The sequence below is a fragment of the Podarcis melisellensis genome (assembly GCF_964234715.1).
Source record: "Podarcis melisellensis genome assembly, chromosome: 9".
In the NCBI taxonomy this organism is placed as follows: Eukaryota; Metazoa; Chordata; class Lepidosauria; order Squamata; family Lacertidae; genus Podarcis; species Podarcis melisellensis.
In genome coordinates, this window is record NC_138541.1 from 43,427,511 (window position 1) to 43,455,452 (window position 27,942).

General features: G+C 41.5%; 1 protein-coding gene across 21 annotated transcripts in view; it reads left to right on the forward strand.

The window, feature by feature from the left end:
• Nucleotides 1-2,747: 2,747 nt before the first annotated feature.
• Nucleotides 2,748-27,942, forward strand: part of LOC309378215 (uncharacterized protein) — a 102,288-nt gene continuing 77,093 nt past the window's right edge. For 3 of the 21 annotated variants that reach the window (XM_081926260.1, XM_081926262.1, XM_081926261.1), the window contains exon 1: nt 2,753-2,957. In XM_081926260.1, the coding sequence (XP_081782386.1) occupies nt 2,895-2,957 (63 nt within the window). In that variant the 5' untranslated portion in view covers nt 2,753-2,894. Of the gene's footprint in view, nt 2,958-3,905; nt 4,483-9,307; nt 9,425-15,177; nt 15,267-18,802; nt 18,967-27,942 lie in introns of those variants that run through there. The other 18 variants (XM_081926264.1, XM_081926265.1, XR_014171858.1 and 15 more) reach the window with 15 other exon arrangements.

A 27,942-nucleotide genomic window follows, 5' to 3' on the forward strand; every position in this document is an offset into this window, starting at 1 on the left:
GAATATTTCGGTTCCTCTCTGTTTCTCATTTTACTTATCCTAAGTTTGGTTCTCCACATTTCCACACCAGTTTCCAATTTTCTTTTTTAAAGTCCCCATGAAACTTCAACCAGATCTCTGGATGCTTGCAAAATACTCAGCTTCCTATCTTTTTCTTAACTTTTAAAAATGTCATCTGTTTCCTCCTTAGTACTCCTTTTCAGTGATGCATTTCCTCTTCCCTGACATTTAACTCATAGGTACAGTACTAGATTTTTGTTTAGAGGCTTGCTTTATTCTTAGTGATCACTAGGTGGAGACATATGTCTGCATACAAACATATTGCAAGAGAAACCTACTGTAATTTCTTCTTTTGATAAACTTGTTGAATATATTAAGGCAGATTTACTAAGAGTATGCACTGGGTACAATATCCATCTCATATTTGTATCTGTAGCAGTGGGAAGCAAACTGATCTGTTTTGGATCCACTCTGTGTCTTCCCCATTTCCCATTCCTAAAACAGATCTGCTAGATTGAATGCTCTGTCTCTTCCCTATTGACTATAATAGTGAATCTAAAAAAATGTATCTAACCTTTTTCCTTTGCACAGAAGTGTATGAAATTTGCAGGTTAAGGAGCCCCTAAGTCTGCCAAACTGCAGGAAGACCCACCCAGGAGTTTTCATACAGGGAACCTTTTAGGTCTTTATGTGTGTTTTAAGAAAACTACATATAACTTTTAAATTTTATCTCAGAATTGGATGCAATTTGCAGGCATGGTTGCCCCTTCTGAATGGATGAAATCTGCTAGCTTTAAGAATGATAAGTGCTGTAGTTCCTCTTTACTCTTTGCAGGAAGAGCATTAGATCACTTAACTTTCCCCACTAGTGTTTTGCTGGCAATCAGTCTGAAACTAGTGAAATGAGAGAGGAACCCCATGTAAATGGGTAATAATATGCTGTCAATGAGCAAATTAACTGGGAGCTAAGTTAAGGGACAAGCAAGTTTAGATGGTGGGGAAAGTACCAGGCCTAGAGAGCAAACCTTTCTCTATATTTACTCATAATGATCCACTGTCATGCTGTGATGAGATTCTGAGCCACTAGAGGGAATAAGAGGCACGTGGACCGAGCCAAGAACTGGAAGCTGGTCCTTGCAGAAATCAACTCCAGAGCCTTAATAGGTCACCCTGGGAGGAAGAGGAGGGCAGGACAGGAAGGTGTCACCATGACATGCTGGTGGGACTCGCCTCTCTTTCTCACTGGCACCGAGGGAGACAGGTGAGGGGAGAAAGAAAGAAATCAAAATCAGGATGGGGGAGAGAGGAGATTTTTTTCTCCTTTTGATGGGAAGCTGGTTGTGGGGAGATGCTTGTCTGGAGTGGCTGGGTGCAGAAGATATTGTGACCCTTTTGTAGGTTTGGAAGCTGAGGAATAAAGAACACACTGTGGTCCTGTGAAAGGAAACAGAGGCATTGGGAGGGAATATGTTGTGGTCCTGGAGAAGGAAACAGAAGAGGGAAACTGATACAGGGAGATGGGGGTTGGTGACTGGAGTAATCGGGGAGCGGGAAACAGGGCATGAAATTTCAAACCAGCAAACTGGGAGAAAAAAATAAATGGAAATGTGTAATAAGCAACAAATAAGCAAATATGTGCAGTAGGAGAAGATGGGTGGGAACGGCTGGAAGAGAAGTCTGCACAAACCTAATGAAAAATAAATTGAATATAAGAATAATCAAAGCAGATATTGTTTGTTGGAAAACAAAAAAAAGATTAGAATAATAATTTTAAAAATCATACAAAAAGCCCTAGAACTGAACTGAGGGAGATGGAAAGTGGAATGGCTCTATAATGAGCTCTACTAAAAACCTGCAAACTTCTCTATTCAAATCAGTGTAGCTGGAGTGCCCTGGAAAATAATCTACTGTGATCAAAACCTAGATCTGTCCATCAAATTGAATAATCCACCCCTCCACCTGCTAACCTCTCAAGCTCAGGGCATTTCCCTACTCAGATTGGTTTTACCTTTGCAAATGAAATGAAGTGGCCAGTTTATTTTAAATGCTGAAATGCAGCTATTGGGGGGCACTTGAGTCCACAGAGCAGCTCAGGATTTTGAGAGTCTCTGATCCAACTCAGAATACTTTATTGACAGTGTGATTCAGCTTTAATATGTGAAAACCTCACCTGAACCATCCCTGTTTGCCTCATATTTTGGGCTGCAAACAGAGTTGATGCACATGTCTAATATCTTAGAGTGCTCAGGACCACACAAACCTAAGGTGACCTTGATACTGTATGGCACATGTTTATTCATTACACCGGAAAGGTCAGTATTGTCCTCTCACCACCGGCTACCCATGGCTCACTCTAGGACAATTTGTTAAGATGGAGAGCACCTAACAGATGCAATCAATTCAAAACTATTTACAAATTTACTTAATATTTGGCAGTATTATTTACAGTGAAATGTTTCTGGTGACAGGGTATATGAGGGTTGTTTGTTATATGTATTTTTAGAAACCGAAAAAGAAAGTTAAGAAGTGAGGGGGGGGGGAGTAATTCACCACAGTCATCAGTGAAATAACACATTTCTTTGCAGGGGTTAATTTAATCCAGTTCATTTACATTTATGAATATTCAGGACTGCTTGTGTAACTATCTTGGGAAATATTTACATCCCATTCAGCAAGGGCAGAGGACAGGGCAGTCACAGACTTCCTGTGCCCTCTTCGAAATGTTCATTCGTCACCAATGTTCTCTTTTAGTTACCGTTTTTCTTCTGAACATTCATACTCTGCATCCCTCAGAACAGAATGCAGCCTGCTTACCATCACGGCCAGATACAAGTGCTTTGAAATGTTAGGCCAATCAATCATCCTGAGAGGCTTTTTATCCCAGCTATTCATTTATGGCATTGCATTCACATCTGCAAAAGGATGGCCACGAACATAGCACGTTGCGAGAAGAACAGGTGGGTGTGCTAGCAATGAAAGACGATTTAGACTTCATTATTTGATTAGCAGGCAAGCGCAAGACACTTCTCAGATAATATTCAGGTGTAGAGGTAATGAAAATTAATGGGACTAGAAATAGGTCACATCCTTCAGCCGATGCATTCACTCACATCATGCTTAACTGTCCCCGATTCATTCGCAGGGCCCTTTATTTTGGGGAATAGACGTGGATGTCTTGCCTTGAAGTTATTGGCATTGCCGTCTTCTAAATTCAGGGCTTGCTAATGTGGGAGCTTCTGGGGCCTGTGTGCCCACCAGTACTTTCTGTGGCGACTGTGAAAGGTCTAATTAAATCCCCCTTAGAAGTTCACACTGCACGAGAGACTGTTTGCTATTCCTGTTGCTGTTTGCAGTGGGTTGGCCTCCTCTACATGCTGTCACAGCAGCCATTTTGTGAATGGCACCCATGGCAACCTCTCAAATTTCCAAATGTGCTCCCTGACTCCCCCAAAATCTGGCATCTGCCTTGCCTTAAGCATCTGGTTGGCCCCTGTGAGAACAGGATTCTGAACTAGAGGGACCTTTGTTAAAATCCAGCAGGGCTCTTCTTATGTTCTTCACCTCGTAAACTCAGACGCCCGCTTGGCAAACACTACATTGGGGGCAGAGAATTCTATGGAGAAACTGCAGCCCCTTTCTTTTATTTTTTGGCTGTTATAAAACCTGGTGCATCTTAATTTCTTTTAGAACCTGCCCCTTCCTCAATAATAGAGCACTGCAGTGGGGCATAGCAGTTGGAGTGTTGGACTGAGATGAGGGAAAACAAGGTTCAAATCCCCACTTGGCTCCGAAGCTCATGGGCCAAGACCTGAGGTCTGCCAGTTATCTTCTCAGCCTAAGTTACCTCACAGGGTATTTTCTTCTTATTTTGTGAGGATAAAGTAGGGATTAAGAGAACAATGTATTGCCACCTTGAGCTCACTGGAAGAAAGATGGGATATAAATGTGGTAAACTGCTTTTTGGGGAACTGCCCCGAGGGGTTTGTTTTTGTTTTTTTCAACAATCCAGCAGTGCATAATTTTGTATTAATAATAAAAAAATGTCACAGATAAGAGTAAACTTCCACCCAGCTCGATGATGTCATCAGGAAGGGACAGCTCTGTTTGCGGTCGGTTGCAGAAGTCTGTCCCACTTCTGTCAAAAGCGGCCGATAAACCTGCTGCTAGCTCAACAGAACCAGGTCCTGCAAGTTAAAAGCAAGCCCCCAAAGGTCTCAAATCCCTCAGGTGCTCATAAAATGCCAGGAGGAGTACAGCAAGGGGAGCCTGAGGACAGTTTGAAGTAGGCGCTGTAAAAGAAACATTGCTGGAATGGAGAGAACGAACTGCGACATCACAGCCACGCTTCCCTCCCCAGGCCACACTGGAAACAGTCAAGTCTGCAGAAGCGGCGCAGTTTGATTCCCAGCCATCTGAAATGTGGATTAGGCCTTTCAACAGTCGGAGAAGCCTGCATTTTACATGCAAAACCAGAATTGCCATGTGAGTACAGGAATCTATTCTGCGAGGGGGGCTCAGGCTGATTAAATATATTGTGAATAACACAAAGCTCAGTATACTCTAAAGTGGTCAAAGCCTTCACAGACCGTTTTGTGATTTATGAAGGGGTTTAGCTGAACCTCTGCCATGAATGTTGCTTGGGACCTGTCAGTAGTGCAGCTTAGATAATTGTAGACCCCGGATTTAATTGTTTGCTCTGTGTGTGTGTTTGTGTACATTAGATGGCAATGTGAATTAAACACAAATCGACTTTTATCTTCTTTCCCCGCCTCCCTTTACAACTGCTTCTATTTTCTTGGGAAGGTAGAGAAAAACAAAACAAATTTGCCTAACTCTGATTTATATGTATCTACTCAGTTTTGTATTTTGATTGATTAAGTGTACTTATATGCCACTTTTTGCACCATGAACATCAAAATACAGAAGCAATGGAAAATACAAATATACAGAATACAGAACATGTCAGTAAATCCAGAAATGACAAAAACCTACAGTTTGGCCAGTGCAGAATAAATGTAATATTACAAACAACAACAGCAACAACCCGGGCTTAAGTAAATAAATGCAAAACCAAACAAATTTTAAACTCACTTAAATCTTAGCACTATTACGAGCACACTAAATTAAGTTTGCTTCTGCTTCCCAGATGCTGAACATATTGGGAAAAAGCACCAGTTATTGTAGAAAAGGATAATATATATTTTAAGTAAAAATAATAAAATTAGCATCTATAAAAATGTGCATTCCTGGCCAGCTACTGCTGACTATTATTTTTTGTTTTTGTTTTTTTTTAAAAAAACAATAATGGAGTGGAGAAGAATGTTGCAGCTGCCAGAGTCAGCCCCTTTGGGCCAGCCTGGCATTCCCATGCAAGCCTAAGTGCTGACGCTGGGTCTGTGGGTTGGATTACTGTAACGCTTGCTGTGTGGGGCTTCCCTTGAGGTTGAACTGGAAGCTGGTGCAGAAAGCTGCAGTGAGGTTACTCTGCGGGGTCTCCAGTTGCATACATATTACACTACTCTTCTAAACGGGCTGCAGTGGCTGCCAGTAAGCTCTGAGGCCGATGCCAAGGTTTTTGGTTTTAACCTACAAAAACACTGGATGATTTTACTTCTGAGCTAATATGCTTTGGAGATTCAAACTGCCAGTGTACTTGGGATTGCCATCTAGAATTCTGTTAAGCATTCCTTCATGGGGAATAATATCTGTATACCTGGCCAGTTTCATCAGCTGGGGCTGATGAGAGTTGGCAGTCTGACAACAGTTTGAGGACCACAGGATTTCCATTTGCTGCTCTAGTTAAGTGGATTTTCCAATGTTGCACTACCATTTTGTCTTCTTTCTTTAATCAACGTTTTTAATTTCTGAAGGGTTTTATACTGGAACATTCTATTGCTACCTATTTTTTCCCAGTCCTCTGTGTGCCTACTCAGAACACGGCCCTTTGAATATAATTATATTGGGCTGTGTCAGATAAGTAGTTTGTTATTGTTGCTATAGTGGCATGCTAATACTTTAAAATTAAAATAAATACACTTTCAAATGAACAAAAAGGGGTGGTAAAAAAGATTGTTAATAAAGATCTGTCTAAAGATGGATGCTACAGTCTCTGATTAAAAGGACTGGATCATATTACACATTTCGCAGAACCAGGAGGATTAGTTTGTAATGCAGTAGGAACTTGAGTGCTGGCTCTTGAATAGGACAGAATAAGTCAGAGTCCTTAGAAATCCATATTCCAAGGAAATGGTGTTGTAGTCACTCTTGAATGTCCAAGGGATTTTGCTTGCTGACACCAAGTTGATGTTTGTCCAGCACTAGAATTACAAATGTCTCCTGTTTTATTTAAAGGGACATTCCCTTTTCTACACATTTTCACATCTGTACTGCTCTCTTTTTCCAGCACAGGAACTTCATATTTTATGAACATTAACCCAGACTTCAGAAAACTAAAACTTCTACAGCTCCAGCATCATTTCCTCCCCTTTCTTCCTCTTTGGTCTTACTGTTAAGGTTGCTTTGGCAATTATAGCACTCTATTACAAGGCCAATCCTTTGTCAAAGGTGACTGTGGCTAACTTGGAATGGGTTTGCTTTCCAAAGTTGTCTCCATAGGTAAAAGCAGCCCTGGGTCTGCACTGCATGTAGCCAACTTGGAACCGAAATGCTGTAGTTTTCCAGATGCATATCTTCTGAAGGGAAGGACTCTTTGCATGTACTTGAAGGCACTTTGTCCATTTAAAAAGCAAAACAAGAGTTGATTCCCTTCAGAGGGGGAAGGTATTCTGTACATTCTCAGATGCACTCTGCTCTTAGTGAAAATTAAAATCAAATGTAAGGTGATTTGCTATAGAACAGCAAGGAAAGACCCCCCCAACTTTCTGTAGAAATGTGTTGGCGCAACCTCCTGCTAACACTTCTTTCCCCTGCCAGTTCTTAAAAGCAGACCAGAGAAAGAGTGTAAATAGTTTGCCTACAATCTCTAGTTTGATAAATGAGTGTTTCAGCTCATATCTGCAGTTCTCTGGCTTCCTTCCTGAGTCAGTGTCCCTTGGCTGAGCTGTAAGCGTGCTTAGAGGAAATGCCCCTCTCGACACTTGGGGAAGCTTCACACATAAAGTCCCCCCACCCCCATGCCAGGGGAAAATACTGTCCGCTATCATGTGTGAAAATTGCGTGACTCTGTTTTGCCACGTGAACACACATGTTCCAGAAGATTAAACGTGCTTAGTTGCAGTAAAATGGATGCTTACTCAGACAATTTTTACATACAGAAGTCTACAGAGATATAAGGAAGGTTTTTTCCCCTCCACTGAGGCTGTGATCCTAAGCATGGTTACTATGTTAGTTGGAGCCTGTGTCCAGGAAAGCATGCAAAAGCCTAATACTGCAATGCTAAACACACATATAGGGTAGTAAGTCCCACTGAACAGGTAAATCTTATTATTTTAAATCATTTATGAATTGCATTAAAAACCTATATATAAATCAATTACATATATCAAACAGTTAAAACTATTGCATATCTAAAAATCATTTTTAAAAGGAAAACAAAATCTCATTAAACCATTAAAAAAGACCAATGATAATTATGCATAGGAATGCTCTGCACAGATCTCTCTGTGTGGCAAAATATGTCATAACTTAAATAATGGCCTTTGTGGACTAACTATAAATTGTGAAGGAAAAAAATAGAATACCATGTTTATTCAGTAACCATGCTCATTGGGTGCTCATTAATGGCACAGTGTCTGCCTGGAGGGAGTTCTCGAGTGGTGCCATGCCCACAGGGCTCTGTCCTGTCCTGTTCAACATTCTTATAAATGACAAAGGTAGACAAAGGTACAGAGAAGATGCTTATCAAATTTGCAGATGACACAAAGCCAGGAGGGACAGGTAAACACCATAGAACACAGAATCAAGATTTGAAATGCTCTCCATTGGCCAGAACACTGGGCCAGAACTAACAAGATGAAATTCAGCAGAGGTACATGTAAAGCCTTCATTTAAGTACCAATATATCAAGGGCACAAGGATAGGATGAGGGAGACCTGGCTTGGCAGCAGCACACATTTTAAAAGGATCTAGTTGATCACAGGCTGAACGTGAGCCAGCAATGCGCTGCAAGTGCTAATAAGTGCAATCTTAAGATGCCTTAACCAAGTGTCCAGTTCACAGGAAATAATAGCTCAGATCGATTCTGCACTCGTCAGGCAGCATCTGGAGCACCTGGCCACCAAAATGTGGCCCTCCAGACTTTTCTATCAGGCCCTTGAGACTTTTCCCCCAGGCAACAAACCCTCCTGAGCCATACCTTTCACCAGTGCTGGTATGCTGTTGGGTGTTTTGGACTGGCTGCGATGTGTCCTTGAGCTCTGATAATGTTTCTTGCTTGCCTGGATGAAGGATTGAGAGCTGGCTGTGAAGATACTAGCCTACTGCACACATGTAAAAACTGCATTCATTGCCCTGACCACTTTGACCTTTGGCCTGGCCCATCACTGACATGAGGTCCCTGAAAGCAAATATGGCCAAAAAAGGCTGCCCATCCCGTCCTAGAAAAATATGAAGCAAGTCTGAGAACACACACGCTGGTCCCCTCCATCACCTTCCCCATTGTCAGTGTAGACAATACTGACCTAGATGGGCAAATGATCTGATCTGGTTTATGGCAGCTTATTGTGTTTTTTCCACCAGCTGAAGGTAGACAGAAATAAGGATGTTCTTCAGGTGCAAATCAATGAGATTTGGTTCCAAGGTTAAGTAGTAACTGGTATAATTTTTTTCTAGGAGCTCTAGTTCTGAGACTCAAAACAAGCTGCCATGTTGATGAGCCTTTGCTTTAGTTTGAAAATGACTGCTGTTGTATGTTTAAGGTTTCAGCAAGCCTTGCTGCTGTTCATTTCCCCTTCATTCAGGTTTTTATCTTGTTTTCAAGGTTTGGCAGAGAACTTGATAAAAGCTGCCATAATATTTAATCCAACACAAACAGTGATTTGCCTAAGACTGTTCAGACAATCATCTTGTTCAAATGATTGATCGTTATGGCATATTTCTTTAGGAAAAGGTGCCTTGCGAAGGCTCCGTGAGGCCCTTTGCTCTTTAGCTTTCTGTGTATATGCCTTGCTTTTGCTCAATCAACTGAAAATAGAAGGATGTCCACAGGGTTTTGTGGACATGGTTCCAGACAGAAATCACAGTGCCGGTAGCAGAGGGACATAGACCTCCTCCCACTCCCCCCTACTCAAGAACATCAGAAGTGATCTGCTGGATTAGACCCATCTAATCCAACTTCCTATTCTCACAGTGGCCAACCAGATGCATGATGGGATGACCACAAGCAGACAACAAGCACAACAACACTTTCCCCACTTGTGATTTCCAGCAACTGGAATTCAGGGGCATACTCCCTCTGACAGTAGAGGTAAGACCATAGCCATCATAACAATTTGGTAGGTGGCGCTGTGGGTTAAACCACTGAGCCTAGGGCTTGCCGATCAGAAGGTTGCGGTTCGAATCCCCGCGGCGGGGTGAGCTCCCGTTGCTCGGTCCCTGCTCCTGCCAACCTAGCAGTTCGAAAGCACGTCAAAGTGCAAGTAGATAAATAGGTACTGCTCTGGCAGGAAGGTAAACGGCGTTTCTGTGTGCTGCTCTGGTTCGCCACATGACCCGAAAGCTGTACGCCGGCTGCCTCGGCCAGTAAAGCGAGATGAGCGCTGCAACCCCAGAGTCGCCACGACTGGACCTAATGGTCAGGGGTCCCTTTCTTTACCTTTACCTTTTATCATCCATGAATGCTTCTACTTGGCCCCTCTGCTAATGGTCTCAGAGGATGCTACTTGAGGAGACCTTAGGGTGGCCAGATGCAGAAGACAAGAGGGCTCGTGCGCCCTTCATGAAGAGAGAATTTCAGAAGCTGTAGCTTTCGTGGTGAGCTGCACCTGCTACAATTCCTTCTTCTGCATGAAAGATGCCGGAACCACATCCCCTTTTGTATCTGGCCTGAAGGGAGTTCTAGTTGGTTCCTCTGCTGCCTGCCTGCCTGCCACCAGTCCAACTGGGCCAGGAAGTACCCCTGGTTAATGCGGCTAGTACAAAAGATTGAAACTTCCCAAGTGGGAGTGGTGGCCTGCCATGTTCACCTAGTGCTGCCTTTGGTAACGTTTTAAGTTCCAGGCAATATCTGTTCTGTTCTTCCTTGCTTTTAATGGAATCTGATGGATTTTATTATAATTGGCTCCCTTTCGGCTTGACTGTTTATATGGATTTGTAGTTATTGGCTCATTATTACTGGTCACACAAACGCAACCACACCCTGTTTTTAGTGTTTTATACCTTTTAATATTATAAGATTTTGTTAGCTGCCCCGATTAATATATGAAAGGTGGCATATACATTCATTGAATCAGCTTATGTCCACCTCAGTGTCTTGGACTATGGCTCTCATCAGCCCCAACCAGCATAGTTTTCCTCCACTATTTTTGCATTATTTTCTACATTTGTATCTCACCCTTTCTCCCAGGTGACAAGTACACATGGGGAGTCAATGGAGCATTTCATCCCCTTGCTACTCAGGTGCTGTCTAGGCTCACATTAGCTTAGCTTCAAGAATAGGTGTATATCAGGTGTATACCTTTAAATAAGAGGTATTGAGTGTTGCTTTAACTCCAGTCATCGTATCCTGTGAAATATAAGAAGAATTTTAAGGAGCTCCCAACAACACAATTCATTAAAACCCACTGTGTAAGATGTGGTTTTGAATGTTTCCCTGATTGTGTTAGTTTTATCTTTACTGTTCAGCTATTGTTTTAGTGTATTCTGTCTCCGATTAAGCCTTTCAATATCTTTACTAGTAGTGAAATTTCTTTCACTGTTTATTATTTCCGCCCCATCAACCCATCTGCTTATTTTAGCTACTTGTTCCTTCCTCTTTTCTGGCTTCTGCATGGAACTCACCAAGGTCAGAGATTTACATTTCAGCTTTGTTTGTACAGTATAAGAATGCAGGCAAAGGCTTTTAATTCATTTCTTCTTTATGGGTTTGCTGTAGCGTTTGAAGGCTTTAGGGGAAAGGACTGTTTCCTTCCTTGAGGTCTGTTTTGATGCAAGAGTGAGAGATACTTCCTTAAGTCAAGCATTTCACTTGACTGAACAATCAGTGTTTAATATTAATTGGAACCTTAGTTTAATTAGCACTGGGCTAATTCATTTCACTGTTCAGCATACCCCCAAAAGGCAATCACTGTTGCTGAGTCACAAACTTGAATACTTTCAACAGTGGTACTCCTCTGTCTCCATCATGCAGATGTTTCTAGCTGCCACCTTCCCAATTTTATTGTGCATTTTCTTTTATTGATGTGAAAACTTTTCATAGTCTGTTCCTCTTCTGCCCCAGCCACGCATTGTGTTAGTTGTTAGTGGTCATTATGTTTAGAACTGCTTTAATTTTCCCTCTGTCAGTCTATCAGCAATGGCCGCTCACCCATCTCAGGTGGGCCATGGTTACCGACCTTCATCCTATTTGCCATCCCCAGCAGCAGAAGCCCACATGTTTGCCAGCCATTAGCAAGTACCAAGCAGTATTCCTGCCAGAAGTAAATGGGCCAATCAGAGGCCCTGCTGGAGGGGCAGTGCCTTGCCACCTGGCTGAGCGTTGGCTGTGGGCCATGCCCAGGAAGGCCAGCAACTGACCAGGCCTTACTCTCTGTTATCATGTATTGTTCCTAGTTGTTCCTGGGAATAATTCCTCTTCTTGCCCAAATGCTTCTCCTGGGGTTGTTGGCTGGCCTGACCTTGCATTTTCTGTTCATCTCATCCATCCTATCTCGTTCCCTTCAGTCCAATTCAGTTTTCTTTTCACTTGCAACTGAGGATCCATCCACACTTCCATTCGTCCCGTGATGTCAAGTGATTTCAAGTCATGGGTCTGAGCAGTTTTTGTATTTTTCACCACTGTCCCCAGGAAAGCCCTCTGTTTACTGCTGAATTGGAAAAAAAAGTCAATCTGGTTTTCTGTGGATTGATGTTTGTTCAGATTCATAAGTAAGCAATGGGTTTTCCCGGGGAAAGTGGTGGGACCAAACACCTCTTGGATCTGTGACTTGAAATCACAGGACAAACCCAAGTGTGGTTGGGCCTTAAGTGTTTGATCTCCTGAATTTACTAGTTGTTGGATCTTCAAGTGGTGTTATCAATGAAGATTGATTTATAGGAAATGTTTATTATATGGAGGGATATAGGACAGAATTGCAGCCTATTGTTTATTGAAAATGGAGCAGTGGTCCCACTTTGGAGAACCAGGAAACTGCATTTTCTCTTATATTCATGGGAACTACTACTGAATACATGGTTAGAAACTGAATGGTTAGAAATTATTATACAAAAAAGGAAATTGAATGAAAAGCAATTTAAATGGAGTAGGTCATGACTGAGACTAGTCTAATGAGTTCCGTGGGATTAAGTCATGGGATTTGTGTGTGTAATATTTAAGTCTTCTTCAAGCATTCAGAACAAATGCCTGGAGAAGATATCAGGATCACACACACAAGCCCTGTCCCCAGCGTAACAGGAGACCATGTGTTGAGTATAAAGGCTTGAAGGGCACTTCTAAGAATTTTCAGCCGAGTGCATTAGAGGTCCCCACATGATCCAGAACATGACAGTATCAGAGTTTGCAATTGTGTGGAGACTTTTAAGCTCAGCTAAGCTATTGGGGTATGCTCAATGTGAGATCTGGGTGGCACATGGGGGCAAACTGATACTCCCACCCCACCTAATACACATTTTCTCCTCCATGTAATGCTTGAACACCTTAAGAAAATATCTGCATTTGGGGGAGGGGTGCCTTTGATTTGCATGTGTTTTTGTTGTTGTTTTGCTGAAATCCATTCTCTGGGGGCAAGTTGTGTGAAGCTAGATGTCAGGAGACTACTCTGTGCACTATGAATGGAGTCTATAGAGATTGCATGTTCAGTCTGGCATAGATTCTGACTCCTAGACAGACAGCCGATGTGGGCACACCCTTAGTGTATGGCTGAATAGCGGTAAGTGGGAGGAAGAAATTGATGTGCCAGTTATTCCTTTAGGAGGAAAAGAAACCTCCGCTCCTTCACAAAAGGGAGGAGGTGTTCTGGAATGTTATTTTATTTTAATATAATTGTTTAGCTAGGATAGAATATCGCTTTGTCATATAAATTCACTTCCACCCCTCTAATTGGTAGGTTGTCCAGAAAAATCTTTTGGTGGGGGGAGGAGGGGCGTGGAAGGGGAATAACAACAAGAGAAAAATAATAATCATTGTGTTGAACATTTTTTCAAGGATGCTGTTAAGGATAAATTATGGGCTGGAACAAAAACAAGGATATTTGCGAGGCTTCACCACCATAATCTCTTGAATATAATTCCATTTGGGCAAGGTTGAAGAGTGAAAACATCTCTTTGCTTTGGAACGTAGGCCAACTTGCTTCAATTAACAGAGCCTAAAGAAACCTCACCCATTACTCCTTTGTCCCCTATGACTTCCGTCTGAAATTCTTGTGCTCAGTACATTATTTCCAGAATCTGATGCAAAGGGAGTCACACTTTGCGCTTTGTTTCTTGTGGCCTGTTTTTCTCTTCCCGTCATGGGATGACCTTTAAAGTAAGCGTACTTACTTTTGTTGGTGTACAATGTGGTGTGTTCGGCTGCTGATTTTGCATGTAGAAAAACTGACCGCAGGTCAGGAGCATAGTTTTGCAATGACGTAAATAGCTCTTTGGTACTGAAAATGCCTTTCGAATGATGGAGAGGTGAGTCATTCTGCATCTTGGGCCATTTGTAATTGCTTTGAGTAGCTGCTGCTAGTTGCTCTCAGTTGGAAATACTGATCTACAGTGGCTGCTTCCATAGTAGGCATTTGGGAGCCATTGTAACTTCTGCCCCATCTCTGAGCCCAGCAGGACTTTATAGAGTGGTAGGGCTCCTTCTACATCCACAGTTGTGTTGTGTATGGCATTCAGGTGGAGCCCTTCTCTCTAACCTTCTTTGGCTTTGAGATTGGACCTACACATTGACATAGCCAGAACTGCTCTCGTTTAGGTAACTTCTGGATTCGTCTTCGTTCTTCACAAGCAAGGATGGAAATGTCTAGTCTGCTGCAAGGTCTGCTGTAGGTGCCTAGCTTCAAAACTCTTCAGATATGTAAATACCGTACTGGAACAGTTCATAATTTGATACATATTGTGAATAGTTTGTGCAGGACATTTTGTGTGTTTTAGGGGAGGCATATCCCTGAATATGTTTAATTCTTTTAGCAACCACAGCTGTTCATATCTGAAAAAATAGGCACGCAACATCCTCAAAGCTAAAAGAGATCCCCCTCCCCCGCAACATGCAACAATTTTGGTGATCTTGTGTTTGCAAGGTCAATGTTTCAGCAAAAAATATCTCTCAACTCAGCTATACAGTTGCAAATAAAACGTTTTAAGTGTGTTGTAAGGTGCATTATACAAATGTGACACTAGATGAGCTATGGCAAATTCAATATATTTTTTTTCAAAAAAATAATAATTAAAAAGCATTTTCACAATTTGTTTTAAATGTATCTAGATCCCAACTCCATTGTTTTCGACAGAGATCAGCCAGAAGTAGCCACAATTTCTGGCTCTTCTCCACCTTGAAATTTCTGGAGGAAATTTTCCCCTTCAATATTCTGCTTGTGCAGTTAGTGGGGGGAATGCATGTAAAGCATGGGGGAGGAAGGAGTGGTAAAAAATTTTTGGCCACTCTGATTGGCTTCCATGGCAATGAGTAAAGCCTGCATGCTCAGGTGGAAAGATTGTTTCATGATTGTAGGATTGTCACTGATCCTAAAAGCATCACGCATGAGCAAAAGCCTAACAATAGAACTCTTAAAATTAGAACACACAAACAGTGACATTGAACAGGGTGACACTTCAGCTATTTTTGGTCTTTTGCATTTTGAAAGATAAGCAGACCTGGAGCTATTATGCCTTTGGAGTCTTATAACTAGAATAAGGCCTGCCTGCTCTGTTTATTATACAGCTTTAGAGCATGAATGTTTACTGGAATGGCTATTTATTTATTTGAACTTTGAGTTGGATGTCATGCAGATAATAAAATGAAAGCAATAGACAAATAATTCACAAATTAATTCACCAACAGTTTTTCTTTTATAGTGTTTTGGAGAATAAGAGAGCTTCCTGAAAGATGTTTGAAATACTTATTATTACATTTACCAGGCTGGTCCAAATGGTTGAAAGAATAGGTACAGAATTCAATGTATTAACAAATGTTTTGATGATGAATCAATATTTGATATTGTTGACCCTGCTTTTTTAGAAACAAGACTTGCATTCTTCTTCTCTCTGCATGGTGGCTATTAATTTACAGCTGAACTATACACTTTTCTCAGATAGCTTTGTCTGCTTTTGTAGACACCTTCAATAGACACAGCTTTAATTAAAGTTGTAAAGACTGTTTAAAAAATATATCCAATGGAGAGTTTGTCATCAGAAACGAATAATAGTTGGTGTTTGTGCAGTGAAGCTTTTCTTCTTCTTCTTCTTCTTCTTCTTCTTCTTCTTCTTCTTCTTCTTCTTCTTCTTCTTCTTCTTCTTCTTCTTCTTCTTCCAGAAAGAATAGCGTGCATGTGCCTGTTTTAAAAATGCCTACCCTTATTTGTTGAGAAGCGGAAGGTCAGAGTTCAACAAATTTAATTGTCAAAGATTTAACACTCAGGTTTGAGAACAGTGAGAAATATATGCAGAGGTCATAATTCAAAGTGCATGGCCCAGTCTCAATGTAAAATGAGATCAAGATGCAAGAGAGAGAGAGAAAATGGTACCACATTCTGGGCTTCTGTTTCTGGAAGGCAGTGACATAATATTGGCAATAAAAAAGGAAAGTTAATTCACACCCCTCCTCCTAATCCAGCCATAGAAACTGGACAAACACAATTGACAACATAAGACTGATATGATAGATGGAGCACATAAATTAATAGGTGTTAGCAGAACAAGATGAGACTAAGCAATGAAACCGAGGGAGAAGCAGATGAGGTAAACAACAGGGAACAGAGGGGGTGTGAGAAGGAGTTCTTTTTGAGGAATTAGCTGCATTTGTGGGCAACTATGGCTGGTAGGCATTCGTTTTTAAGACTGTTGCTAGAAGTGTGTTACAGGTCTTGTTAACGTTGGTGTACACACACACACACACACACACCCCTTTTGTCCCACCGTCATCTATGGTGAAGAAAGGTTTTTAAGCTGTTTTTGAAACGCTACAAAGTCCTGTTAATCAAAGCTGGCAGTGGGATGAGTCAAGGTTGCCATATTTTGAAGAGCAAAAGAGAGGACACATTTGCCAACTTCTACTTTTAACTGTGGATTGCTATGACAACTCTACCCATTAAAAAGAGGACGTGTCCTGGAAAAAGAGGACATACGGCAACTGCAGGCAACAATGTCTCTATCATACCATTTCTGACAAAGGCAATTATCTGTCTCTAGCTCAAGCTGCATGATAGTCAACAGAAGAGGGATACCTTAGGATAGGCACAGAGTTGTACAGAGAAGATTGGGACGGGTGTTTGATGCATATATCTAGCAAGGCTTCTGAGTTATGTCTCTCCTTGACCAGTAGTAATAAGCTGGGAATACATGCAAGCCTTTGATATTCCTGGCATAGGGTTGTATCCAGTGGGGTCATTCAACTGATGTTAAGGCTTCTGTCACCAAATAGAGGAGGGAGTCATTTTCAGGGATTCCTCCTCCTTCCTCTCCCTGTATCTGCTCCAGATGGCTGGGAGACCATCTTCCAGAGCAGATTTAGCAGGGCACAGTGAGGGGCTGAAAGGGGAGGAGAAATCACTGACAATTGCTTCCTTCTGCAATCGGCTGGTGGAAGACTTACTGTCAGCTGAGTAGCACAGTTAGTTCAACCCCTAGTTTTCTTGATCATGCACCATGCCTCTCTTTCTTTTCAGCCAATTTAAACAGGAGACTTTTAGCTATGTCTTTTCAGCTACAGCGCTGTGCCCGCTTGAGTAAGTCTCATTGGGTCAGTGGAACTTGGTTCCGAATAAACTTGCAAAGGATTTCAATGTGAGACATCCAAATAATTAGTATCCAAAAGCAAGTTTTTGCAATCCTTGATTGCTTCATGTACTGCTTGTGGAAAAAATAAATAATTTAAAAAAAAACTTTTGATGGGAAGTATCTGACATAGGGGCTAAACTCAGTCAAGTAAATCTTCCTTGTGTAGAATAAAAATTGTCACTGTCCTTTTAATTTCACTACTGTAATCACACAGTGCCATCAGCTTTGCTGAGGTGCCTGGAAAGCTAGATGAGAATCAATGGCAGCACCATCTATCAACATGAAGTCTAAATCAATGTAGTTTTGGAGCATGGTACTCATAGTTCCAAATAGCAATGTCACTGGCTGGAAGGGTTTGCGTGGGCATTTTTGCTTGTTCTTAAATAACTGTGTAGTGACATACTTGTTTCCATCTTATTTTTCCTGGCTAAGAACTAGTTCACATGACTATTTCTGTGGTAGAAGGCACACCTCACCATGACTACGGTTCACAGAATCGTACAATTTGATTAATGTAACCTTTGGGGCTTTGGATGTGCTTCCAGAACGGCAGCTTCCCATGCTGAATAAATGCATAAATAAATAAATTCACATTGAGAAGAATTTCATATGCACTTTATTATATGGCATGGGAGGATGCCGTTCAAAGGAAAGTTGGAAGTCCCACTGGGTTCAGGCATGTCTAATGTAGCTTTCCGATTTGCTGACCACAGATTTCCCCCTCCCAACATCTACAGCAACAATGGGGCAAATCCCTCCGGTCTTTGGTTTTAAAAACTTAGCTGTGTGGCCTACAATCAACATGTATAGAGCCATTCCTAAGACTAGGAAGTATGTATAGTAGAAGATGTCTCAGAATATAAGAAAAGTAAACTTCTTTTAGAAAAATTCGCTGGTTGTTTTGTGAATCTACGCCCGTGAAGCTTCTATTATCAGTTAAAGAGAAAGTGTTTTGGGTAGAACTGGCATCAAGTACGTTCTTGCAATATATATATATACATATATATACATATTCTTACACATTGTATTTTTTGAGATTTGTGCCAGAAATGCCTATCACAGGCTTTCTGAAATATTAAAATTAGATTGCCTTTGCATTAGGCACTCAAAGGCACCTCCAAGCACCTCTCACACAATTTGTGCCATATGTGAAAGTTGTGGGTTTTTAAAACTGGATTTTATTTAATGTAAGAAATCACATAAACAAAAAATAATAACATATACGGAAATGAAATTGAGATAGTTGTTAATATTGATAGTGCACAGACGAGAAATTGAAACTGCGAGGGATATCATGCAGTTTTTACATTTGAACTAAAGGATGATTTAATGAAAAGCCAATTCCAGCCTCACATCTGAAAATGTTCTAATTCCCAGTTTGTATCATAGATTAAAAGGTCTTCATTCTTAATGGATATGTCAGAGCTTTACTCAAAGGAGAGAGATCTTGGCAGGTCATGACAATAATGTTATTATGAGTGCTGGAATATGAGACACACAGTTTGATGATATGCTGATGAAGGGTTCTAAGACATTCTTGGTAGTTAAACATAGCATGGGGTTGGAAGGAAAGAGTCCAGTTTATTAGAGTAATAACTTGCAATTGCCCCATGTTGGCACAGAAATGAGACTATCATACATTAATATATATGATCATCTTGGTCTTGTAATACTTTTCAACCAAAGAAACACTCTTTCATTTCAGCCTGGTTGATTCTAAAGGTATTTTCTCCAGATGATTGTTGGGCTTCAGCCCACATCAGTCCCAACCAGCATGGCCAATGGTTGGGGATTGGTTCATTTTTGCAATCTGGAGAAGTGCAGATTTCACAGGATGTCTGTCTGTGTTTCAGTTGACATATTGTTCTGGTAAGTACAAATTAGGTAGGTTCGCCTTTTTCTCCTTGTTGGCAGTTATACTCCAACGACATCTGGAGGGCCTGAAGTGCCTCACTCCTGTCATACAAGGTACATTTTCATACCAAGGGCTCACCCACACTTACCTTTTGCCCCACATTTTTTAGACACAGGTCCACGCTTTAAAGCTCTGTGTCTGGCTGGTTTAATTTCTTTGCTCTTCCGCTTTCCCCAGGACACCCTGCTCTTTAATGCTGAATTGGAACGCATTGCAATTTTTGTGGATTGTTGTCGGCTCTGATTCAATCGGTAGAGCCTGGGACTCTTAATCTCAGGGTCGTGGGTTTGAGCCCCACATTAGGCAAAAGATTCCTGTATTGCAGGGGGTTGGACTAGATGACCCTTGTGGTCTCTTCCAACTCTATAAGATCTATAAGTGGTAATGAGCGGGCTTTTGTGGGGAAAGTGTCAGGGCAACCCCCCCAACCCCCCCCCCAAGAAAAACAACATTATGACAGAGTGCTTTAAAGAGCAGACCTGTGCCTAGAAATGCAAAAAGAAAGAAAGAAAGAAAGAAAGAAAGAAGGAAAGAAAGAAAGAAAGAAAGAAAGAAAGAAAGAAAGAAAGAAAGAAAGAAAGAAAGAAAGTCTGGATAAGTCCTGAGAATAGTAAATCTTGCTTGCCCCTCTCTAAAGCAACTCTTTCCCTTTTTATTTTCTGAATGTCTTTTATATGCCCAAGCAGACTGTTTCCATACCGCATTTAGGCAGCTGCCTCAGCAAGCAGGTTATGAGCTAGATCTGCTTGACCCAGTTGCCATCTTCTCAATGACCCCTAACGGAATTGGAGTCTACTTATCGTGGTTCTGATCCTGCAAGGGCCTGTATCCTAGCTAGGCATGGCATTAACAGTGAACGTTGCTGCTGTTCAATCTTGTTTTTAACCAGGAAGGCCAGAGGTTCAATCATCTGTAACATGTAGCCACTGACATAAAAGACAAAAACTGAGGTTGATAAGATAAAAATGGCCAAGCTGCACGAGAAAGTGGTGACTTTTCCCAACATAAACATTTCTGTAGCCAACACAGCACTTCTGGGGTTTTCTTTGTAAAATGTTCCACATCTCCTTAATCATCCCGAGACAGAAAAGACAGGGAAGATACAGAAGGCCTTTGTTTCCATTTAACAAATTACTATTGCCCTGTAATATATTTTTTTTAAAGGACCCTCCTTCTTTATTTGCAGCATCCTCTTTCCACAGATATGTCTTGGATATACATGGCATCGTGACAGTTCCTTTCTCCGTATGCAGCTGAGGAAGAGAAATATTAAATGCTTTGCCAATGTTTACTTGATATAGGTACTTTGGACATATCCTGTGTAGATAATGAATGATAAGGTAACATCCGCCATTGTTAAGGAATTTACTTCACAATGTGCTGATGGCAACGGTGACAGCCAGTCCCATAGACTCTATGATTTTAAAAAGTCTTGCTCAGTTACTTGGACTGGGTTGCCTTTCCATTCCTAAGTATACATTCCATTTCTCCTATGTGTGCTTTAGTCTTCAATTTATTGCTCAAGCCCAGGGGCTGTCAGCTGGTGCCTGAACTGGCTGGTTTCTGGCACAGTACCTGCATGAAATGGTTCTTCTCCTATGAGTCAATCAAACTCTGAGGTAGCTTTGACCAAGAGTTGGTGAGTAGCCCAAGGACGCCCAGCAAGCAATGAGTATGAAAGGGGATTTGATGCTGAATCTTCTCTTATTCCAATGTTCTAACCAATGCACCACAGTAATTAAGGCCAGGTTATGTTAGAATCTGAAAATTCTACATTGTTAATGCCAGCCACTGCCTTTGTGGGAGGCATTTAAAAAGCCTAGAGACAGGAGTTGGTTTAAGTAGGCATTTTTGTAATCCATTCTTAGATTGAAATACGTTTAAAATAAAAATAAAAATAATGAAGTATATGTGCTGTTTTCACTCTCCATAATTTCAGTTTTTAAAAGTACATCAACATTGTATTTAAGTTCGGGGTGTGGCTGCAAATATAGGAGTGTTCCATGACAGCGGGAAAGGGATTGATAGAGCTATCACCCACTGTGGTGACAAATAGGTACATGCAAGTATATTTCTTCAATCTTGAGATACCTGGATAGAAACCAGAGAAAGTGTGTGTGTGTGTGTGTGTGTGTGTGTGTGTGTGTGTGTGTGTAAGGGATCATTGCAGGTCAGATATTTATGGGCTTTTTGTTCTTTTCTTTTTTCTGATTTAATTTAAGTCATAAGATTAAGAGATAGGGGTGGGTCCAGTAGCACTTTCTCTCCTAACCACAGTTTTTGGGGAGCCCATCAAATTCATTTCAGTGTTGTCTGTAATGTGCTATTTTCCCTCGAAGTGTTGTCACTGAGGCCAGTTTGACTGTGACAGGTTTTTAAATTTAGTAACTGTGCTTGCTTGCTAAGAAAATGTCCATTTCCGAAAATGCCAGGAAAGAAGCAGCAGAAGCCTCTTTCACACCTTTTAAAAAAACTGCACAGGTGTGACGTAGGAAACCAAGACTGGTCGCTGCGCCTCTCACTGAATTTGATGTGCCTGCATGCATATAACTTGTACATGTGTAGGTTCTGTACACACAATTAGTAACTTCAAAATGCAGACTCCCCTCCTGAATGGAGAGAACCTCTGTGCATTCCATGCATAGGTTCTGTTTTCACATTTGGATCATATGCACTGAGATTGTTAGTGGGCTGTTGTTGTTTAGTCGTTTAGTCGTGTCTGACTCTTTGTGACCCCATGGACCAGAGCATGCCAGGCACTCCTGCCTTCCTCTGCCTCCTGCAGTTTGGTCAAACTCATGCTGGTAGCTTTGAGAACACTGTCCAGTCATCTCTGTCGTCCCCTTCTCCTTGTGCCCTCAATCTTTCCCAGCATCAGGGTCTTTTCCAGGGAGTCTCCTCTTCTCATGAGGTGGCCAAAGTATTGGAGCCTCAGCTTCACGATCTGTCCTTCCAGTGAGTATTCAGGGCTGATTTCCTTCAGAATGGATAGGTTTGATCTTCTTGCAATCCATGAGACTCTCAAGAGTCTCCTCCAGCACCATAATTCAAAAGCATCAATTCTTCGGCGATCAGCCTTCTTTATGATCCAGCTCTCACTTCCAAACATCACTACTGGGAGAACCATAGTTTTAGCTATACGGACCTTTGCTGGCAAGGGCAGCAACAAAACTCCGTTCTGTCCTCTAGCCACCTGCTTTTGAAGGTGTGGGAATGGGGAAATGAAAGCACCAGGGGCCACTCTGGACATTCCCGTTTCCTGTTCATCTATAATGATTTGTGTTCACGATGGCACGATATGCAATCCTATTTTTCATACTTGTTTGCACCTGCAAAGTTTTGGGGTGGTCCTATTGCTTCGTTTCCCATCTGTATGTGTCACTCCAACAGGTGAAGCTCGTCAGGTAGGAACCTTGAGGAAGTCCTTTTCGGTAGTTGGGCTCCATTTTACGGAACTGATTTCATCACACGATAAAGCTTTCTAAAGCTTTTGAAGGCCATGCTTAGAACGTTTTTAGAGCTTTTGGTCTCCTTCCATGCCACAGAGCTGATTATACAGGGGAATCTCCAACAAGAGAATAGGCATTTTCTGTGGTGGCTCGTTGATTGTCGAATGGTCTTCCCAGAGAGGCTTGTCTGGTGCCATCATGACATGAATTTAGATGCAAGGCAAAAACATTTCTCTTTACCCAGGCCTATGGCTATTAAATACAGTGGTACCTCGGGTTACAGATGCTTCAGGTTACAGACGCTTCAGGTTAGAGACTCCGCTAACCCAGAGTGGTACCTCGGGTTAAAAACTTTGCTTCAGGATGAGAACAGAAATTGTGCGGTGCGGCAGCAGCAGGAGGCCCCATTAGCTAAAGTGGTGCTTCAGGTTAAGAACAGTTTCAGGTTAAGAATGGACCTCCAGAACGAATTAAGTTCTTAACCTGAGGTACCGCTGTAATCTGTGGCCTGTAAAAGTATGGGGGAGAGAACTGTTATTAGGACGACTATTTTATGACCAGGCTGTCTATCAGTATGCTTTTCATTATGTAGAAGATGTTTTTATTATGTTTTTATCACCGATGTTCTGTAATGTGTTTTTAATGTTGTACACTGCCCTGGGATCTTTTGATAAAGGGCCCTGTTCCACTCCTCCCCCATCCCCTTTAGGCACAAAAAATGGCTTGTGTGTCGGCAGGATCCTGCACAAGTGGGGAGGTGCCTGTAATTGTTTTATGGTTGATGTTTAATCTGTTTTATGCTTTGTGTCAATGTGGTTTGTTACATGTGGACCACTTTGAGGTCACTGATGAGACAGCGGTATGCAAAAGCTCTCAAGGAAGAAGGTATTTGTGTCTTGTCTGTATGGCTGGCCATCTTTAGCCAGGTAAGGGCAAGAAGAAACATTGTTTGAGTGGAACTTAGAAGGAACACAGAGCCGTCTTATAGTTACAGCCCAGCTGGTGATGGTGCCAATTGGTGTATTGATTGCTCTCTCTGTAACAAGAGCTTTTGCCTCCGTAGCTTGTTGTTGGTTTTTATCTTTTAATAGACTGGATGCTTTGATGCATAGATATCAATCCTTTTACTCGTTATTGGCAAGAAGAACACTTTCTGAGCCTTATGCTGGCATGTCTGTTCCTAAATATTTTCTATATATAGCCTTTCAAACATTTCTCTGTAGTAGGCAGATTTGTTCTGTGTCCTTTAAAGAGCAGACCATTATTCACACTCCCAACACATCTCTCACATCTGCCCAATTGTATGCATGCTGAACATTGCCTGCAGTGTTTCAGGCAGCATTCTGGCCATCTGTGTCCCATTGCTTCAGCAACTTTCTTCCAAGTGCTGTCATTAATAATTTCTTCTATCTGGTTTCATTTTATATCTGGAACAGACATGTTTGTGTAGCTCTTGTTTTCCACCCACATTATTTATTTATTTATTTATTTATCCATCCATCCATTCATCCATTCAATTAAAACATTTTTACTCTGTTCTTCTGCCGAAAAAGCTCCCAGGGGGCTATGCAGAAGCTCAGTACAAGCAAGACATCCTTGCCCACAGGTTTACAATCTAAAAGACACAGCACAAAAGGAAAGAGGGCTGAGGAGGGAAGAGGAAAACGAGTAATCTCAGGCACAATTCCTTAAAGCTACTTATGAGTTGTTCTTATAATGGCCAGCCAGAATGGAAACAAGACACCCCTTTCTGTTCTCCATCCAGGCCAGCAAGAGGCATTATCAGAGTTCAAGGACAAATTCTGGACAGGCAAAAACATTTGTGGAAGGTGCCAAGCAGGGAAGGGGGTGGCCAAGGGGAGGGTGTGTGTCTAGTGAGGAGTTGTGGCTTGGGGAGAATCCTGAGGACCAGGTGGAGATATTAGAGGGCTGAACTTGGTTTCTGTGCAGGGGTGGGGCAGAGACCAATAAAACAAGAAAATGACCATGGAATCCTATACTATTAGGGCAGCTAAAAAAAAGAAAAAGAAAGCAATTATAAAGTGATTTGAATTAGAGTAGACTTTTTTAAATGAAGAATTATGCAATACAGTGGTTCCTCAGGTTACAGACGCTTCAGGTTACAGAAGCTTCAGGTTACAGACTCTGCTAACCCAGAAATAGTACCTTGGGTTAAGAACTTTGCTTCAGGATGAGAACAGAAATCGTGCAGCGGCCATGGGAGGCCCCATTAGCTAAAGTGGTACCTCGGGTTAAGAACAGTTTCAGGTTAAGAATGAATTAAGTTCTTAACCTGAGGTACCACTGTATAAGGAAAATTCACACATATTTTCCGTAACATTTAAAAGAAAGGATTAGAAGAGAAAACAAACAAAACAAGTGTGTTAATGCAAAATTTTGGCAAATACACAGTAAGAGCTAGCATAATCGAAAAATAGACAGGTTGTGGCTTACTAAATACCAATGGAGTGGCCTCTGTCAAGTCTTGTGTCACATTTATTGAGTTTTAAGGCCAGCAGGTTGACCTGTGATTAACGAATAATGATTTACTGCCTTAAAGAGATCTGGGGCAGTTCAAAACATGTACCTTTATTAACATGCAAACAAATAGTGTCTGCCTATAGTCATCCGTTATCCTTGGATCGATATGAGGAACCTCTAGTATCCATGAAATGGTGGTGTGGTCCCCAAATTCTCCGAATACTGTAATGTAATTGTTGTAACTCAGCATTGTTGAAAAATGCAGCAAGGGACAGCCCCACTGTGCAGATTAGCTGATGAGCAGTGATGTACCTCACAAGGAAGACTTCTCCACTGCAAACATAAATACAACAGCATGCAAATATGCAGTCTGGGTTATGCAGCAAAGCAGGGATCTTGAATTAGGGACTCTGGTGTCATCACTGTTTTTGAGTTTTTGTGCTGACTCAAAAGTTTTGCCCCTCTCTAATCTCCAGTCAAAGAAACAAAACTCTTATTGTACCATCTTTTGGTAAAGGTAAAGGTACCCCTTACCATTAGGTCCAGTCGCGGATGACTCTGGGGTTGCGGTGTTCATCTCGCTTTACTGGCGGAGGGAGCCGGCGTACATCTTTCAGGTCATGTGGCCAGCATGACTGCTTCTGGTGAACCAGAGCAGCGCACAGAAAGGCTGTTTACCTTCCTGCCAGAACAGTACCTATTTATCTACTTGCACTTTGACGTGTTTTCGAACTGCTAGGTGGGCAGGAGCTGGGACTGAACAACGGGAGCTCACCCCGTCGCGGTGAGCTTTTGTCTCTCTGGACTTTTGGTTTAGTACAAAATCTATAGATTTAACCAATGAAAAAACATTCACAACATCTTGTGTGGCTTTTAAACCTTTCAGAAGTGCAATTTGTAACAGTGTCTATTAACCATAATTTGCAGTATGTTTTGCTAATAATAGCATCCCACTCCCGGGGGCACTTGATGACATAGTAGCCTTAAAGCCATCGATTTAATGTCCACTCTATATTGCAATAGCTCACATTAATACTGTTTAGGAACCAGCGGCCCATAATGAGTAAGTGATCCTTGAGCATTCAGAGTGTTGGCCGTCCTTGACATTCTGACAGTCCAAGACATAGTGTGAAAGTGCAGATGGAGTTGTCTGCATTGGCCCCCTTAGACTTAATTTATTTCAAATAGCAGAAAAATAACAAACAGTGCCAAAATCTGAGAGCCTCATTTCATATACAATTGGGAAAAATCGCAAATGAGAAAGGAGTGCCTTAGACACCAGCCACAATGAGGAATGTGTGAATGTATGTTCCATAAGCCACATATTTTCTTTATAACCTTTTCCCTCAAAGCAGAGCAATAGTTTTCCAGGAAATTGTGAGACTGATTTTTTTATTTATTAAAAAACCCCTTTAATTTGTCATCTTGCTTGAAATATTAGTAGGAATGGCTAAAAAGGATTGGGGACTAAAGGGGATTAGAAATAAAACATTTTGGGTGGTACCCTTCCTCTCAAAATAATTACCACAAGCCCAGTCCATCTCACCTTGAAACCAACTGGAGTTCTGCCATGGCTTTACCAGCAAAAGCATCCAGCATTATGGAAATGAAGCAAAAGTATAAACTAAACCTTTATTAGTAAAGGGAAATGCATTGAACGTAACAGTAATTAAATGCTGAAGAAATACTTAGCTACAGAGATTTTGGCATTGAAATATTTGCCAGACTTTGGACCAATGAAATAAGTTTGTAATGTATAAAATTGATCACCCAATATTTCTGCCTGTTAAAAATATTTTTATGTTTTATTTTTGCTGACTAAACTCATTAAGTGAATCCCAGCTAACATAAAATTTATAGCAACCTATTTGTATCACATTACCACGTGGGATGTATAAAGTCAACCAAAAGGAAGTATCAGAATTCCAAAAGGAGAACAAAGTTATTCAGCACAAAACATCATTCAGTATTGCTCTAGTTTCATATTTGCTTTGTTCATGTTCAGCAGGCATAATTCTCTCCACAGGCTGAGGCTCCATGTTACAGGACTGTCATGCATCTTGTATGCTTTTATTTAGTGATGACGATTGGTAAAATTTAAAACAATTTGCAGTCAGAAGAAAAGGATTGGTCCTAAAAATACCTTAGGTGAGGTGCCAACGGCCAGGGTAAAGAAGTAGGTCTTCAGCCTATGATTAAAAACAGTATAGAGAGTGCCAGACACACCTCTGTTGGGAGGGAGTTCCACAGCTTGGGGACTGCAATAAAGGATGCAATAGAGTGGGTCACCCCACTCCTCGCACTTCTGAGGGTGATGCCCCCCCTATCATCCCGTGGGCATGTCAACCGCTGCATTAAGTGGCTTCCTAGCCAGTTATTGGGTGTACATCTCCCTCTTGCTAAGCAGACCTTGCTTCCTTTTTGGAAAGTTTTAATGTTTTTATATGATTGTAAACCACTGTGATATATTTTTATGATACAGTGGTATATAAATATTTTTTTATATACAAATAAATGTAGCCCTGACATGTCCACTCTGTTTCTCCAGAATCCCTCCTATTCAACAGACACCCTCACCTCTGTTTGCTAAAGCATTTCATTACTTTTTGGCTTTGTTTGCATTCAGTATCAGACCTGCTGAAGGACAGTTTGTCTGCCAGACACTTGGAACTCCTGGCTGGATGCCCATCTTTACATCCCATCATCCTATGTTTTTGCTCAGTGAAAGCCCTATTGTTACCTGGGAATGGCTAATTCTATTACAGTGGTACCTCGGGTTAAGTACTTAATTCGTTCCGGAGGTCCATACTTAACCTGAAACTGTTCTTAACCTGAAGCACCACTTTAGCTAATGGGGCCTCCTGCTGCTGCTGCGCTGCTGGAGCACAATTTCTGTTCTCATCCTGAAGCAAAGTTCTTAACCTGAAGCACTATTTCTGGGTTAGCGGAGTCTGTAACCTGAAGCATATGTAACCTGAAGCGTATGTAACCTGAGGTACC